The sequence below is a fragment of the Barbus barbus genome, assembly GCF_936440315.1.
Source record: "Barbus barbus genome assembly, chromosome: 2".
In the NCBI taxonomy this organism is placed as follows: domain Eukaryota; kingdom Metazoa; phylum Chordata; class Actinopteri; order Cypriniformes; family Cyprinidae; genus Barbus; species Barbus barbus.
This window is the reverse complement of record NC_136730.1, coordinates 18,105,709-18,124,631: the sequence shown is the minus strand read 5'-3', so window position 1 is coordinate 18,124,631 and position 18,923 is coordinate 18,105,709. Positions and strand designations below refer to the sequence as shown.

Here is an 18,923-nt window from a genome sequence, read left to right as displayed (position 1 = left end):
GTCAACTTAAACCTTTTGTTCTGTGAGCAATCTGATTCAAACTCAGGCCTTTCACTATGTAAATAAGCATGTGCTCCCATTAGCGAGCAACATATTACAGACTATAGCTCACTGTGGACAAATATAGAAACATATTTAATTAAAGAAATTCCCCTCTCGCCAGCACCATTATGCTTGATCTGTATTAGCTGAGGATAAGAATCTACTAAACCCTCTCTGACCCTCTTAAAAGCTTGCAGAGCAGATTTTCGTGTTATTTCGTTTTTTTGCTTGTTAGCACCGTCCTGTTCTTGTTTTTATAGGAAAATTTAGAGTCTGGGTTTTAATATGATCACAAAAATTTTGTCTGGTAAAACATTAAATTCTGTTGGTATTATTTTGTAACAATCATTGTTGTCATTACTACACCCTAAAAGCCTAACATATGTGTAATAGCATTATATTATGCTTTTATGCATTACCGTTTAAAAGTTTGGGATCAGTAAGATTTTTCTCTTATTGCTTTCTCGTTCACCAAGGCTACATTTATTTCTTTAAAAACAGTAATATTGTGAAAATGTTTTACTTTAAATATTTGGTAACACTTTAGTTTACGGTCCAGTTCTCACTTTTTACTAGGTGCTTATTAGCATGCATATTACTAGGATGTTGGCTGTTTATTAGCACATATAAAATCCGTGCGACTCCACTGGGCTAGGACACCGGCAAAGGATATAAGTATCGCTTTTTATTTTTATTTTATTTATTTTTTCATTTATATGTTTACTATTGAAATGTTGTTGTATGCATTTGTCAATTTTATTTAATTTCTGTATTTTCTTAAATGGGTGTGTATAGATTTACAGAGTGTTAACTTTTAGTTTTAGTTACTTTTTCTTATTTGTAAGTCGCTTTGGATAAAAGCGGCTGCTAAATGACTAAAAGTAAAGTAAATATAAAACACATATTAATGCCTTATTCTGCACCACATTGTAGATCCCTTAATCCTGCCACATCCCTACACCTACCTTACTAACTATTAATAAGTAACAAAGTTGGAGTTTATTGAGGCAAAAGTCAAAGTTAATAGTTAATTAATAGTGAGAATTGGTCTTCAAACTAAAGTGACAACATATTTTTGTTTAGAGTATCTGTGCATTTATTTATTTATATAGGAATGAGCTTAACATTTGTCATCTTTTTTTATTTTCTTCTCAGCGGTGAGAGCGGAGCAGGGAAGACGGTAGCAGCAAAGTACATCATGGGCTACATCTCCAAAGTTTCAGGTGGAGGTCCCAGAGTTCAGGTGGGTTGCACAGAACAGGACAAATTTGAAAACCCTTGTAACTTCCAGGATTAGTTAAAGTGGAATTAAATAGAAAAACAACATATGGTGACTTCCTCTTTCCTGATAACTTTACAGAGACTGTTTCTGACAGTTAGTGTTAAACAGAATCCTGATCCATGTTGATGTTTGCTTCATCTGACATTATACCTCTTCCCCCATCTCTTATAATCTTTCTTTCATCCCCCTAAACCCCACCAGTAGCCATCTGTCCCCCACAATCCCCTTCTGATCTGTCCTGTGTCCCCCTCTCAGCCCCTTCAGGAGCCATGTGAGTCAGCTCAGAGTCAGAGGACTGACACTTGTCGCTTGTATTAATCTGATTTAATTAACCGTTTGTTAATGCATATATAAAAAGATTCTGTCATTCTGTTATGCTTATATTTTGCATAAGATTTTAAATGAAAATTAACATGAATTTGACATGAATTCCTTTTGCTTTAATGACAATATCTCTAAGTTATTGTCTAATCTACCAGGTAAAATATCTAAACATGATCCACAATCTATGGCTAATTACTTAATTTCATGAATGTTTTAAAGACTTATTTTTGTTCATAATTAATCACACTGAATTATTTCACTGAATTAAGTAACATTTTGAATCACAAAAATTCAGTGTGAACAGTTAAGTCCCACTGTACTTATTTAGGACAAAGAAAATCCACGTTGAAATGATTCCCTGTGTGCTCTGTCTAATGATTTGATAGTGAACAGGCTGTTACTTGTGTTTTGACGAGTATGTTTGATGGTGTCTTGAACAAAGTAGCGTATTGTGGTACAACAGAAAGTCTCTCTGCTGTGTCTATGCTTTGTCTGATCTCTCGAATGTCACAGTGCCTCATGATCATATGCCCATCACTGCTGAATTGTACATCATCTGCCTCTTTTATTTTCTTTTTATCTCTCTGTGTATCTATTTTTTTACTTGTGTGGTCCACACAGAAGTTGGTACCCATTCTCTCTCCATATGCAAATGATCAATGTGTGTTTTTCCTGATGTTGCAAATGCAAACAAGCCCTTGGCTCGAATTTGTTTACGTCAGCAATGTGACTTTTAATTTCAGAAATGCAACTTGTACACTTTATATGTTTGATAAGGACTTGAAGATGGGTCGTGTAATGTCATAATCAGTGATGGTATTGGATATCCCGGAACTTCTGCATCTCTTGGCTGCTCAAAGTAGACGATGCTGTGCAAATTCTGTGTGGAATGTGCACGCATACTAATATATGTGTGTGTGTGGTGGGGGGGGGGGGGGGTTGAATTCAGGTCAATTAGGCCACTTTTAGACACTGGGATGACCAATTTGGAATTCAAACTACAATATGGGCGTTATCAGTTCCAGATCAGCATGAGTTCTGTACTTATAATCCTCCATAGTATGCAAAACATCAACTTAACTCTCAATCTCTCTTTTTCCTGTTTATATCCACACAGCATGTCAAAGACATCATTCTGCAGTCCAACCCTCTTCTGGAGGCCTTCGGGAATGCTAAGACAGTGAGGAACAACAACTCCAGTCGATTTGTAAGCTTCGATCATCCTCCCATATACTAATTTTATTGATGAAAACAGACAGCATATGTCTTGTGTTGGGCTCCATCTTGTCCTCAGGATGAATTTAAGAGGAACACAGTTGCACTAGAACCAGCAAAAACAGGGTGATCATCCAGCTCAAATACAAAAAGAAAGAAAAAACAATGTTTTGCCACTGCAATAAGAACACTTGATAAATATGATGTTATCATATGGCTTTGGCCTAAACGTGCCAAGTACTGCCCTTGAAAATACTCACAGGCCAAAGCAGCCATTACAAAATACGTTGTACGCCACATTTACTTGCAGTTCTGCTTCAGTATGCCCAGACATGTCAGTCTTGTTTTCGTTCTCTTGGGATTGGTGTAGTTTTATTGTGAGAATAATGGCTTAGCAGTGGTACAAATGGATTGTGTAGTGGATGAAAAAGCATCTAGATGAATTCAGGGGTCTTATAGGGGCTGGTAATGTCATTACAGGTTTAAGTCTTGACATGTCTGGTAACTGCGGACAGCTGCAGCACACATAAACGAACACATAGAGACACATAAATGATAGTGAAGAGTGTTTGTATGTGTGTCAAAGCACCTATTTCCTCTTATTTTCAGTTCTGGGCGTACACATCCACTTGCAGTACATCACATCTGTGTCTTTTTAACATTCATCTTCCCTGACAGGGGAAATACTTTGAGATTCAGTTCAGTTCTGGCGGTGAGCCAGATGGGGGGAAGATCTCCAACTTCCTTTTGGAAAAATCACGTGTGGTGATGCGGAATCCTGGGGAAAGGAGCTTCCACATCTTCTACCAGGTGAGAATGAGGACACGAGGTTGGCTTCTTCTTGTGACTGTCAGTAGCATAAGTGCAGCACGTTATGAGGAAAAATTTAATGAATAAAAACAGTAAAATTCGGGAAAGGGAAGATGGAGCCATTTGGCTCTGAAAAGCAGGTCACGTTGTTCTGAGTTTACCACTTGAGTTTTTTTGGAAGAAGGAGAGTCTGTCTGACCTTCTTCTTAACGTTTCTCCATCACAAGTTTGGAGAGTTTGAGAGTTTTCCTATGGTTACGTTTGTTTAGGACTTTTTGTTTTTTTGTGTTTCTTTAACTGTGGACACTTTTGGCCCTGCACACTTTTAGAAAATAAACACTCCTAAAACACTTTTCACACTCACACTAGTTTGTTTCATTTGTCTGCTAACATTGTTCAGGAGAATTCTACCTTTTTTCCAGAAAGTCATAAATTCTCACCGCAGTATCATTTCCTCCACATCTTAAATTTTGTATTATTTAATGGTGTTTTGTGGTGGGAATGACATTTGAAAACTTGTTGGAACATTTTTGGACTCATTTGGCTTGCCAAGAATTATTTCAGAACTAGCATTTTATATATCCTTTATATATCCTAGCATTTTATATATCCTTTGGGGTCGGTAAGATTTTTTTAAACATTTTTTTAAAAGTCTCTTGCTCAATAAGGATGCATTTTATTTGATAATGTCATCAGAAATCATTTTAATAAGCTGATTTGGTGCTTAAGTAACATCTCTTATTTTTAGCAATATCTTTGTAGAAACCATCATACATGTTTTCACTATTCTCTAATGAATAGAAAATTTAAAAGAAAAACATTTATTTGAAATTAAAAAAATAAATAAACATAATGCATTCCTGCTGGATAATGCATCCTTTCTTTAAAAAAAAAAAGCTTTCTAACTCCAAACTTTTGAATGGTAGTGTGTAGGAATTGACAAAATTTAAACTTGATTGGAAATGGTGCTTAATAACAGTAATGTGCTCAAAACGTGTTTACATTGATTTACCTTTATTTTCTTTGTTTAATCTCATATTTCATCTCATGTTCTTCACTGACACTGTTTTTTGCTTGCTGAACAAATACAATACTTTACAAAAAAAAATTTATGGTAACAACGAGACCATTTTAATGTGACCTTGATATAACACAAAAAATGTGAAAAACATTTATTGGTTTTAATAAAAGTCAAACCTTTGGGCAGAAGTGTTGAACTTGAAGAAGCGCACTTTTCTGAAAATATTACATCTTTTCTCAGCTAATAGAGGGAGCCAGTGGCGACCAGAAAAGTAGTCTGGGTATCACCAACCTGGATTACTACACTTACCTCAACCAGTCAGGTTCCTACAAGGTTGACGATATTAACGACAAGCACGACTTCCAGGAAACATTGGTAAGTATGATTTAGACGGCTTGGTATTTGAGTCAGACTCTGGTGTCCTGGCAGTATTATGTAGCTGTGAAAAATTTGCCTGTTCAAATATGACAACTATTTTCCATATTTGCAGACACTGTTGTTGTAACTTCCCTCTCTTCTCTCTGTCTGACCCCAGCATGCCATGGACGTGATTGGTATCTCAGGGATGGATCGCACCCTGGTGCTGCAGATTGTGGCAGGAATTCTTCACCTTGGGAACATCACCTTCAGGGAAGCAGGGAACTATGCTGCTGTAGAAAATGACGAGTGTATGTACATAGATTCAGTTCCCCATTTTGGTGTCCTCATTTGAACTGTGCTGTAGATTATTTCATTGCATTAACTCATGCTAAACTGCCTTGCCACACCAAATTACCCTCAGAAAATAGAGCTCTGTTTATGCGCCTGGTATCTGCATATTACATCACACCCTAAAATTGCACAGTGAAACTCTGAACTTCCAGCCCACCCCTCTATTTCCTCTCTCTCTCTCTCTCTCTCTCTCTCTCTCTCTCCTTCCCTCCAAGTGTCTCAAAGCTCTCAGGTGGTGCAGTGCACTTGAATGACAGAGGCTGTTTGCTGTGGCATAAAGCCATGCTGTGCTGGGAGCAGACAAAGCTAATCTGTGTCTTTCCTGTTCTGCCCCATCCCAGCCCCCTAACCCCTCTTCCTGTCTGCTGCCAGCGGCTTTCACACATTTAGTGTTGGCTTGCCAATCTAAAAACCACACGCGGCACAACTGCTCAGCTGCCTGCTTATGACTAAATGGTCTGCAAAGAGCTCATGCATCCTGGGAAATAAATTCTATAGATAACTTCTTCCACTGCATATCCATATATTTTATAGAATTCCTTGATTGACACCATGTAAGGGTGTTTTTGAGAGCCATGGACACTCCCAGATCTTTTTATAGTTGCGTTGTTTTGGGAGAACAATTAGTGTGCTCTGTTCTACCACACCCGAACATCTGAATAATGAGCCATACTTAAGCAGTATGACGGACTGCATCACTATCAGGACTGAATGAGGGCAGTTTCCTTTTTAAGGTGGTGAGTCAGTGAAGAGGCGGGTTCATCAGAAATGGAGTGAGGCGCAGGATTGTCAGTAACTCGTGTCTCACCCGTGCCTCTCCTCAAAGAAGATCTATTGTACACTGGAAAAAAATGCACGTTAAATATTATATTATGTTTGGGTATTTCAAGTAATATTTTTTTAATACTTTTATGCATTAAATTGATTCGAGGGACAGAAAAGACATTTATAATGTTCCAAAGATTTGTTTCAAATAAATGCTAATCTTTTAAACTTACTTTTTTTTTGTTGTTGTTGTTTTTGATAAAAAAAAAATCACAATTTCACAAAAATTTTAAGCACCAACTTTCTTGAACATCAAATTAACATATTAAAATGATTTCTGAAGGATCATGTGACACTGAAGACTGGAGTAATGATGCTGAAAATTCAGCTTTGCATCACAGGAATTAATTTAATTTAAAAATGTTAAATTAGAAAACATATTAAATTAGTTTTTATAAATTGTAGTAATATTTCACAATATAGCTGTTTTACTGTATTTTTGCTCAAATAAATGTAGCTTTGGTGAGCATAAAACATTAAAAAGTCTTACCTATCCCTAAACATTTAAACAGTTACTGTATATTTCACATTTAGAGACACTTGTTTATGGCATTGTGTGCAAGTACCATTCTGACTCTACCAAACTGTTCTCTCTCCTCCTCATAGTTTTGGCATTTCCTGCCTTCCTGTTGGGCATCGATCAGCATCGTCTTAAAGAAAAACTCACCAGCCGTAAGATGGACGGCAAATGGGGTGGCAAGTCAGAGTCCATAGACGTAACACTAAATGTGGAACAGGCGTGTTTCACTCGTGACGCTCTCGCCAAGGCCCTGCACACTCGTGTTTTTGACTACCTGGTGGAGGTACAAGTCATATACACCTATATCCCTCATAAAAACAGATGTTAGAGAAGAAATAAGCACTAAATGGGTTTCTATTTTTTTTTTTAGTCAATCAATAAAGCCATGGTTAAGGACCATCAGGAGCTGAACATTGGAGTATTAGATATTTATGGCTTTGAGATTTTTCAGGTGAGTGTTTAAATTACTCGTCTTAAGAGCAGTTAAAATGATATCTAGCTATCCAATCTACCTAATGAGATAAGATGATTGATTTTTAATTGCCTGGATTGATTCTCCTCTGCTTTTGTAAACAGATAACATATTAATGCGCTTGACTAATCTGATAATCTCTTGGTTTAGCATCTGGTATTGAGACCTTTAAGATAACTGCCTGTGTTGTCTTCATAAGGATAAAACTGGATAAAGCTCTGAAAAGCGCTTTCAGCCCTTTTAATTTGATGTTACTCCCACTGAGATGCTGAATTCTTGAACAACAACAGTGTATTTTATTATGCTATTGATTAATAATAACAACTGAATCATTGTTTGTCATGTTCACACTATCACCGAAGCTTTGTCACCACTACTGGTATTATTTTTGGTTCATAGTGACAGTATCTCTTTTCTGTTTTCACTTGCCTTTTAGAAAAATGGATTTGAACAGTTCTGTATCAACTTTGTGAATGAAAAACTGCAGCAAATTTTCATTGAGCTGACTCTGAAAGCTGAGCAGGTAACACTTCATTTCTCCCCTGTGCTTTTTGTTTTTGCTGTGATTTGGATTTGTGCATTCAATCAGTAAAAGTCCCACCTTTCCCTTAACCTAGTTTTAGCGGTACAGGAAGTACTATATGCTTCTGCTCCACCCTAGTTTCATAATTTGTTCTTTTCCTCTCTTCAGGAGGAGTATGTACTGGAAGGAATCCGATGGACTCCCATAGAGTACTTCAACAATAAGATCGTCTGTGACCTCATTGAGAGTAAAGTAGTAAGTGCAAATCAAACATCCATCTGTCTGAAAAGCTGGATATGATATGATCGGTCATTGCCTAGTGCAGTAAATCAATAAAACTAACATTAGTGAACTAAGAAGTTCAGATCCATATCCACAAAAGCTTCCTTTCTCTTCCTATGACTGTTTGCCTAATGGCCTCAAAATGCTTGATATGCCTCCAAATTCAATTTGCTTCACTCACAGAGGGACTAGTCACACAGAGCCATGAAATTCACAACAAGGGAGAACTTTAACAGCGTGTGAGAGTGCTTCTCCGTGTCACTGCTAAAAGCTAATGGTTCTCTGTGAGAAATTTGCCAGCTGTTTTCCTTTCGTTGGACTGAATAAAGAGAGCTGTCTAAATTTACTGACAATACAGACAGCTGTGTGTTATCAGACGGTGTGTTTTCATTCAGGTTAATGAATGATGATTCATTTCCCGAGGTTTTGATTAGACTTGAAAGGCTGTGAATGTGGGCTAAAACAGTTTCAGACGCTTTAGACATAAAGGTTTTATATTGTTAAATATACTATAATACGTGGGTAAAATACTTAAAAGTAGATGTCCTGTAATGCAACATGCTATACCTTATTTAAAACTACACTATACTACTGCTACATAAGTGCGTACTATTATTACTACTACTACAAAAGATTTTATTTTTACTTAAAATACAGATCAAATTGCTTCACAGGTCAGAATATGAAACGATCTCACTTTCATTTTGTGTCCTTTCCCAGAATCCTCCAGGCATCATGAGTATACTGGATGATGTGTGTGCTACAATGCATGCGAAGGTTGAGGGTGCAGATCAAACGATGCTGCAGAAGCTCCGAATGCAGATCAACAATCACGAGCACTTTAACAGTTGGAACCAGGGCTTCATCATTCACCATTACGCTGGCAAGGTATTTACGCTGGCAAGGCATCTCTTTACCCACCTCCCCGCACTCCACTGCAGTGTTGTTAAATCATTTTCTTTACCTTTTTTCTCACAGAAATTTCTTCTACTTTTTTCCAGTGCTTCTTAATTCCATTAAGAAGCACTGGAGCACTTAGTGTCTTTCCCTCCAACTCTCTCAGTTTCTTGTTTGCACTTTGTTGCCTTGAGGTAGTTCAGTACATGTGGTACCATCCACATACCCCGTGTTCAATGAGGCGTGCTCTGAGTGGAGGCAGGGGGAGCCTGTCCACATCCTGCACCATTAGATTTAAAATAAGCATGTTCTACAGACATGTACCCCCCCCCCCCCCCAGATATCTGTGTCTTCTAGCATTTACTGCAAATACATAAGTAAATAAATAAATAAAGGGTAAAAACAATAAAAAGCAAAAAGAGCCAAAATAAAACCCTAACCAAAAAATTATACAAAGTGGAAGAGAAAATTAAAAGGAAATAATAATGATAATCAATAAAATTACAATGGTGAAGATTTTGTCTCCCGAATTATTTGGAAAAAATATGAATGCATTTGTGGGATACATATTTTGAAACTATACAAGTGTAAAGTATAAATAATTATAATAAAATACTCTCTACTTTCCCACTTGCATATACAAAAACTGTTAAGTACTTAAATGTAAGTAATTGGTTGGTTGAGCTGACATTGATCTGAGCATCTATTGGCTCAACTGTAGCTCAAAGAATGATTTGTGTTTCTTAACCCTTTCCAGAACACACTACTGTTTAACTGATCTGTTACGTGTTTCTCCAGGTGTCTTATGATGCAGAGGGTTTCTGTGAGAGGAACAGGGACGTGCTGTTCACTGACCTGATCGAGCTGATGCAGAGCAGTGAGATGTAAGTGTCAGTCCTCCATCCTAAAAATCTTAATATATGTAAATCATGGATTTAATCAGGCCAGCTGAAGGGCCCACAATAGAAGTGTGCAGGAGATTATCATTGTTTCTGAGTCCAAAAGGCCCCTCTGTCTCTCAAAGGAGTGTGCCTGTCACTCTTATGTCCTCCTGTGCCTCTTTTGGGCCCCAATAGCCATCTGTGCAAGCCGTCTCCCCCCGCAGCCCTTTGTGAAGCCTTCTGGGGGTCTGCTTTGAGACTGCATTCACACACAGAGTTCACAGGAGAACTTCCTTTGCACCGGCCAGCAGGTCCTATACACAGAAGAGAAGAAAGAGAAATCTTGAATTCAGTGACGAAGCAGGGCTTCCTGTCTATCGGCACAGATGTAGCCCTGCATCTCCACTCCCTGACCGTTAACCCTATAAAGAGGTTTAATAATAACAAAGCATGTTTATGTGAAAGCTGACAAACTTTTAACATAACGTATAAGCTTGATTTCTGCATTTAAACCTGTAATATGTTACAGATACTTATTATTATTTGAGCCAAGAACATTCCTTTAATGTCCCAACCACCTTAATAAGAGTTTTTTTTTTTTTTGGTTATATAACCAACTGGCATTTGGTACAAAATTTGCTCAAAGAGCACACTTGAGCTAAACGAGGTCCACATACAATGACATTTATGAATATTTAAATGCTGCTCAGATACTACAAGGAAACCAATAATACATATTAGCAATAGCAATATATTTATTGCTGTATGCTGAATCTTAGTAAAATTTAATGAGGCAAATGGATAGTGAGCAAATTAAATTGAGGTATTCAGACTGTCCCAGTGATGATGATCTCCAAAACAATGTGCACTGTGGCTCAAAGGAATTCAAGTGACCCTGTTCTGCAGCGGAGAGACACGATTCAAAACATTCCTTTCTGTTAAACTCTGTATTTGTTCTGCTGTGTTCTTCTCTCTTTCTGCAAACCCCAAATCATTCCTTTCTGGTTTGATTCTTTTTATTAGACCTTTCATCCGTGCCCTGTTCCCAGAAAACCTCAATGCTGAGAAAAAGGGCAGACCCACTACTGCAGGGAGTAAAATCAAGGTGAGTTGAGGTTGGAGGTTCTTTGCAGGTCTCTGAACCACTTTTCATATATTCCGGTTGTCTGGCTATGTAGATTGTATGTGTGTAACTCTGTAAGGTGTTTTAGCTCTTTCACACCCTCTTTTTCTTTGTAACAATAGAAACAAGCCAACGATCTGGTGAGCACCCTGATGAAGTGTACACCTCACTACATCCGCTGTATCAAACCCAATGAGACCAAGAAACCTAAAGACTGGGAAGAGAGCAGGTGAGAATCCACGCTCATGACAAAGTTGAATTCTTACTTCCTGGACATTATTAATGGGGATATTGATTTAGCATTATTATTAAAGTAATACATTTTGTGAAAGTGGCCATTATTAATATTAAAGCAAAAAAAAAAATCAATGCTTTGAGAGCAAAACATCCTCGCTAAGTAGCTTCTGCCTTTTAATGCGGCATCTGAGCTTGTCTTTCATAAGTTTGAACTTTTCCGAGGAAAATCGCAGAGAAACATTTTAACAGAAAAATCTAACCATTACTCTAGTCTCCAGTGTCACATGATCCTTCAAAAATCATTCAAGTATGCTTAAGTGGTGCTCAAGAATCATTTATACTATAGTTATATTAAAACAGTTCAGGCCTACTGCTTAATGTTTTTGTGAAAATCTTTTATTTTTCTGAATTCTTTGATGAATAGAAATTTCAAAAGAACAGCAGTTATTTGAAAAAATAGAAACCATTTGCAACATTGTTAATGTATTCACCGTTTTTGATTAATTAATCAAGGATACATCAAATTAAAGTATTAATTTCTTTAAAAACAAAAGCTAAAATACTACATGTTTGAAGGGTAGTGAAAATCAAAATGCAAAACTAGAAGTAAAAGTAGCAATACAAGGATTCTAATTTTATTTCTTAGCATGGGTGTCCTTTGTGCCGACAGTTCTTCCCTTTTTTTTTTTTTTTTTTTTTTTTGCCTTTCCTGCCTTTTTCCTCTCTTACCACAGTGTTTTTGGAATGAAGCGTGGAATGAAATGTTCTGATCTGGTGCATGTATTGTTCAGACTCTAATGGTCTTCCTGTTATGAGGGTCTGCGAGCATTGTTCATGTTAGGCTGTATAATTAGCACTCAATTTTATTCTCAGGATGTGTGTCCAAAAGATTTGCATTTATTTAGTCATTTATTTTGGAAAGACTGATGGGGAAACTACCAGAAATGCCTTATTTGTTTATAAAATTGCAACAGGCTGAGAAGAATTTCTGTAAAGGGGCTTTCTGAGTTGTTGCTGTAAATATTAAACTTCCTTCCTCCTTTCCTCGCTTCCTTTCAATCTGTCTCTCTCTCTCTCTCTCTCTAGAGTGAAGCACCAGGTGGAGTATCTGGGTCTGAAGGAGAATATAAGAGTAAGGCGTGCCGGCTATGCCTACAGAAGAATCTTCCGCAAGTTTTTGAACAGGTAAACAAAGACAGTTTCAAATTCATCCTCAAAACCTGACAGGAAGCTCTTCATGGAATGAGAGCATATGGTCACATCTGGCGTTACAACTTCATCATCCAGTGAGAAGACACCACATTTTCACAAGAAACAGCTTCAGAAAGAGAAGGAAGAGAGATCTTAGAGTTGCAAGTGTATGGCACTTTCATGTTGATGAATTTTGGTTCATCTTTTGTTGTGGGCCAATAGTTGGGCAGTTTTCTTTTGTGCGTTCTTCATCTCAATGTGCGGCGAACAGATGTCATTGTGTTAGTTCAAGTGTGTAATTCTTCCATTATGACACCAATTACTTTGCATGCTTCATTGGGTTATTAACTTTTTACATAAAATTAAAAACTGAATCATCCTTTGGTGTGTTAATATTAAACGTCTTATTGGTTTTAGAGTGACTTTTTTACTCCACCCTTCCTATGTTTATCTTGCGCGCGCACACTTCATACAGTTTATTTACACAGGACTCCACTTCAGAAGACTTTCAACGAAGCATTTTGTACTGTTACATGAATGAATAATGTTTACTTTACTCAAATATAGGATTTCATTCTCCAAATGATGATCTCTCTTAGGTATGCCATTTTGACGAAGGAGTCGTGGCCGACGTGGCGCGGGGATGAGAAGCAGGGTGTGCTGCATCTCCTGCGCTCCGTAAACATGGACCAAGACCAGTATCAGCTCGGACATACCAAAATCTTCATCAAAGCTCCTGAGTCGGTAAGACCTGACGAGGTTGGAAAAGTTCAATTTAAACCTTTCAGCAACAAAATACCAAGTCTGTTTTAATAAATATAAATTTATCTTAACAAATAGTAGTACATTTAAATGAAAATATTGTTTTGTTTCTCATTTAGTCGTATTTTCACTAAGACTTCACATGACAGAATTGACCAAATGTTAGAATAGGACCCTTCTGCGCACTTGTTTGCATTCCAGCTCTCCCATATTCACATATACATATGAATGGAACACAGTCTATTGTGACCATACCTTAGGTTTGACAGTCAGAAAGTGTTCACATACTTTTTGTCTTAATATTGAACAGTTTATTAACTAAAGTTTTATCATTTAAAACCAAACCTCTTTTTTTCTTGATGTTTCACTTGAAAACTGTGCTTGTGCCATTTTTTTTAAATACACTACTGTTAAAAATGTTGGGGTTTGAAAGAAGTCTCATTTGCTCATCCTAGCTGCATTTATTTGGTCAAAATACAGTAAAACGGTAATATTGTGAAATATTACAATTTACAGTAACTGTTTTCTGTTTTAATACATTTTAAAATGTACTTTTTCATGCAGTTTACTGCAGTCTTCAGTAAACTAGAATGATTAGAAATATTTCTTTCAGAAATTTTTGTGGAAACCATGATTTGATGAATATAAAGAAAAGCATTTATTTGAGATAGAAATCTTTTGTTACATTATAAATGCCTTTACTGTCACTTTTGATCAATTTCATTTGTCCTCGCTGAATAAAAATATTATTCTCTTTTAAAAAGTATTCCAAGCGGTAGTGTAACTGGAACTTTTTTATATTTTGTTAGTGCAGTCATGCTGATACTTTTTACAATTTATCAGTGCTCATATACTTTCAGACTGCTCTACAAAATTCATCAGTTTTTTACATTTTTAAAAAATATATATTAGCAACAGCTGGCACACTGCAGCATGTAGAACATTGCTTCTTGCTTTGGTCTAGATTTAACATTTCAGTTGTGCTGTAATGGCAGGAAAGTGGTGAAGTGTAAAAGTCAGCCTTTATCTCGCAGACATCAGCTCAGCTCATAGTGGTGATGAATAGTGGGCAGTCAGCAAGAAAGGAGGAGGGACACTGGGCTGGTCCCACGTCAGCACTGTTAGGTCAACATTACTCTGGATCTGATACACAACTGCAGTGCTGTGGTAAAGCTGCTTCTGTTATGTCCAAGACAGCTTTGCTTTTTCCACTGCACTTTTTTTTTGGATTGCTTATGAAAGCACTGCTTGTGGATGCGCTGTGATCTCACTGTTGACATTTAGATGTACACACGTATGCATAGACCCACAGAATAAGGCTCTGTGGCTCGGCATGAATGCGGCAGATTATCCAGAGATGTGTGACTTTGGCATATAGGTGTTAAAACGTGGCCTTTTCTGTGTGTGTGTGTGTAATATTAAATATGGAAGATCCCAGATTTGAGCTGCCCAGCCTCTCAAAACAAAACTCCTTCTGAGATAAGGTGCTGACATGACTACAAGAATTTCTTTAGTGAGAGAGAGAGAGCATGTTGTAGTTGCTTTACCAGAATGAACTCTTTGATCCTTCTGAGAGCTGATGAAGTCTTACAGTGTTTGCATGAGACATCCTTACAGTCTGATAGGATGAATCTCACCAACACTGTCAAAAAATGTCTAGGCCAGATTTTAGCACAGAATCTAGGAGAAAAACTAATTATTTGCATTGTGGTCCTTATTTTGATATACATTAATTCATACACTACTGTTCAAAGGTTTTGGGATTGGTAAGATTTTTTTTTTAATTCGTAAAAAACAAAAAAAGCTGCTTATCCTCACCCAGGCTTTATTTGATCAAAATAAATCTGTAATATTGTAAAATATTGTTATATTATATATACTGTCTATGGAGAGTTTATTTGCAAAAACAGATTATGTAAGTTCCAAAAAAGTGTGTGTGTGTGTATGTATGTGTATATATATATATATATATTTATTTATTTATTTATTTATTTATTTTATTTATCACTATTAAACATAGCTGTTTTATATTTGAATTTTAAAATATAATTTATTCCTGTGATGACAAAGCTTATTTTTAACCATTTAAAAACAGTTGGGCTACTTATGGTTTTTGTGGAAACCATGATACTTTTTTTCAGGATTCTTTGATGAACATTTTTTAAAAAAACAGCATTTATTTGAAATAGACATCTTTTGTAACAGATGTTGAGCCCTTACAATCTGACTTTGCTGCAGTTGGAATTGAACTGGTTCGTTTGGCCAGAGGAGAACTGGCCCCCGACTGAGCCTGGTTTCTCCCAAGGTTTTTTTCTCCATTCTGTCTCTGATGGAGTTTTGGTTCCTTGCCGCTGTCGCCTCTGGCTTGCTTAGTTGGGGACAATTCATTTCCAGCGATATCGTCGACCTGATTGCAATTATTATTTTTTTATTTATTATTACACACTATTTCCTTTTTTTTTTGGATATTGTGCAGTTTCTTTGACACAATTTACATTGTTAAAAGCTCTATATAAATAAAGGTGACTTGACTTGTAACACACTAAATGTACAAAATTCGCTTTTGATCAGTTTAATGCGTTATTACTAAATATAAGTATTACTTTTCTCAAAATATGTATACACAGTGCTGCTTAAAAGCTTGTGAATCCTTTAGAATTTTCTGTATTTCTGTATTTGACTCCGCCATTCCAAAACATTAACTTTGTTCTTCTTTAACCATTCTTTGGTAAAATGACTTGTGTGCTTGGGGTTGTTGTCTTGCTGCATGACCCACATTCTCTTAAACCGATGTCCTGATGTTTTTCTTTAGAATTTGCTGGTATAATTCAGAATTCATTGTTCCATCAGTGATGGCAGGCTGTCCTGGCCAAGATGCAGCAAAACAGGCCCAAGCCATGATGCTACCACCAACATGTTTCACAGATGGGATAAGGTTCTTAAACTGGAATGCAGTGTGTTATTTTCGCTGAACATAATAGCTTCTCATTTAAACCAATAAGTTCTATTTTGGTTTCATCCATCCATTAAACCTTGCTCCAATAGTCCTCTGGCTTGTCCACATGATCATTAGCAAGCAATTTTCTTTATGGAGAACAGTGGCTTTCTTCTTGCAACTCTGCCATGCACACCATGGTTGCTCAGTGTTCTCCTGATGGTGGGCTCATGAACATTAACATTAGCCAATGTGAGAAAGGCCTTTAGTTGCTTAGAAGTTACCCTGGGAACTTTTACAACCTCGCAGACTATTACGCATTCTGCTTTGGAGTGATCTTTGTTGGTCGACCGCTTCTCGGGAAGGTAACAGTGGTCTTTATTTCCTCCATTTGTACCCAATCTGTCTAACTGAGGATTTGTGGAGTCCAAAATCTTTAGAGATGGTTTTGTAACCTTTTCTAGCCTGATGAGCAACATCAACTCTTATTCCGAGGCCCTCAGTAATCTCCTTTGTTTCATGACATGATTCACTTCCACAAACATGATCAGACTTTGATAGATCCCTGTTCTTTGAATAAAACAGGCCACGTACTGATATTTGATAGTCATTGCACTGACTGAAAACACCTCTGCACAGATGGACTCTAATTTCACCTTTAAATGAACTGCTAATCCAAGAGATTCACATACTTTTGCCACTTACAGATATGCAATATTGGATCATTTTCCTTAATAAATAAATGACAAAGAAATATGTTTGTCTCATTTGTACAAACAGCACTGCACAATGGATTACATGCAAAAGCCTGTAACTTATTCAACATCTTTAGTTCATCTCTCAAAGTTAAGTATTCATGTCAGTGAACAAATCAGTGGCATGAAAATGAAAAGTCCTTGTGTCTTTGTTCACAAACAAGATATAACAGTGCACTCTGTTAGTGTTACCTGATGTAAACTATGGCAACAGTTTGGATGACAGTTGTACTGAAATGTAGAAGCCTGCACTTCTTATATATGCCATATATCCATTTTAAAAGTACAAATTTACACATTACTGTATGTGGGATATTGATTGAAAGAGACTGGATAGGATTCACAGTTACACTTTTACTAGTGGTCTGACCAAAAAATAAAAAAAAGACCTTACAACATCATTGTGATATAGAAAAGAAAAAGAAATATGGGCACAAAGGCGAAAATACAAATTAGAAAGGCAAACATAGGCAGAGCTTTGCTTTTGCATGCAGCACTGTATGAGGAATTTCAGAGAACTGGTTAATCATTGGTTGATCTACATTAGTGAAAGTCAAGATTCACCTGCACAATCCATGGCAAATTTACAAAAAGACTAATAGAAATGTGTAGAAAATGTGCTTGACAGTTTATGACAACTAGATCAACCATTTTGTATTTAATGACTTATATGATGAACTAATGACTAAATGTTTTGAGGGGTAAGATTATTGCACAGAGAACTAAATAATACATACTGAGCAACATGACATTAGCAACTGATAATGTAGAAAAACACAGACAAATGTACATAATCATTTGCATGAATGTACCAAAGCAATTGCAACTTGATCAAAAGAATGAGAAACTGCTTTTATCATGTGCACAGTTGACTAGATGAATTTCATTTCTGGTCTGAGAAATGCACCAAAGTCACTGAGAAAAAATTGTAATGCATTTGTAAATATTGAAATTAACATTAATGAATGCTGCAGAAGTATTGTTCATTCTTGGTTCACGTTAACTACACGTTAACTAATGAACCTTATTGTGAAGTGTTACCATTTATATAAATGTATCTGTACACAATAAAGCCACAATATCAAATACCACTTGGTGGTTTCCGGCCAAAAGCAAACATTTCTTTTGCCTAGTATGTCACAATATAATGTAAATCTGGCCCTGTACATGATACTGATTTTTGTTGCCAAATTGGTTTGGAACAGTTGTTGAATAAACAATTAAACTGAACTATTATGCCTATCTATCTGCTTGACTGGCAGTTTTATTGATCACTGAGAGAGCATTGACTTGGTATGATGTTGGTTCAATATAAAAATGATTTTTTTTTTTTTAATTAGCTTGGATGTAGTAAACTACTTTTGCCATGTTGTTGTAGCTTAGCTTGCTACATTTCCCAGGGCTGTAGCTTTAGTGTAGTGAAGCTTCATTTAAAGAAGAGTAACTGTTAGCTTAGCTCACTACATTTTCTAAGTAGCTTGCCCAACACTGATATTTGGGCATATAAAATGACTTATTTTAGTGTTTCATTTTTTTAATTTATTTGAACAAAATGGTATAATTAGTACAAATGTGTTGTATGTCAGTTATTTGCCATAACATTAGACTGTTTATCAATGGAAGGTTTGTGGATGTGTGTTAGTTTGTGAGTGGGATGGGAGACAAAGAAGTATTTCATTGTCTTGGCTCATAATTTCTTATCGTGTGTGTGTGTGTGTGTGTGTGTGTGTGTGTGTGTGTGTGTGTGTGTGTGTGTGTGTGTGTGTGTGTGTGTGTGTGAGTGTGTGAGTCAGGTCTTTGTGATAATGATAGGATCTGATGTTTAGTCTACAGCGCAGCAGAGCTGTGACAGTGTGTTCTGAGGACATACAGGAAGCACAGTGGAGCTGCACAGTGCTTAAAGCATTATGACATGACCACAGGACACTTTGAACAGCTGCTTACTGAGAAAGAGAAATATGAAAACTGAAATCAAAAGAGAAGAAACTGCTGTATGACGAGTACAGACCGAACCCACTATGTGTCATAATGGGACTGTTTAATACTGCTCCGATGAAGAGTGACCTTATGTAATGGACAGGGTTATATAGCTCTATTCACTTATGTCAACTATTA

At 36.7% G+C, this 18,923-nt stretch overlaps 1 protein-coding gene across 4 annotated transcripts in view; it reads left to right on the top strand.

Annotated features, from left to right (window-relative positions):
- LOC306877621 (unconventional myosin-Ie-like) overlaps positions 1–18,923 on the top strand; it is a 53,417-nt gene that overhangs the window by 27,654 nt on the left and 6,840 nt on the right. For all 4 annotated transcript variants that reach the window (XM_079429483.1, XM_079429482.1, XM_079429484.1 and 1 more), the window contains exons 5-19: positions 1,198–1,285; positions 2,766–2,855; positions 3,542–3,673; positions 4,935–5,069; positions 5,230–5,362; positions 6,837–7,033; positions 7,121–7,201; positions 7,659–7,745; positions 7,914–8,000; positions 8,748–8,915; positions 9,723–9,808; positions 10,829–10,910; positions 11,051–11,157; positions 12,252–12,350; positions 12,956–13,100. In XM_079429483.1, coding sequence (XP_079285609.1) covers positions 1,198–1,285; positions 2,766–2,855; positions 3,542–3,673; positions 4,935–5,069; positions 5,230–5,362; positions 6,837–7,033; positions 7,121–7,201; positions 7,659–7,745; positions 7,914–8,000; positions 8,748–8,915; positions 9,723–9,808; positions 10,829–10,910; positions 11,051–11,157; positions 12,252–12,350; positions 12,956–13,100 — 1,717 coding nt within the window. The remainder of the gene's footprint in view (positions 1–1,197; positions 1,286–2,765; positions 2,856–3,541; positions 3,674–4,934; positions 5,070–5,229; positions 5,363–6,836; positions 7,034–7,120; positions 7,202–7,658; positions 7,746–7,913; positions 8,001–8,747; positions 8,916–9,722; positions 9,809–10,828; positions 10,911–11,050; positions 11,158–12,251; positions 12,351–12,955; positions 13,101–18,923) is intronic.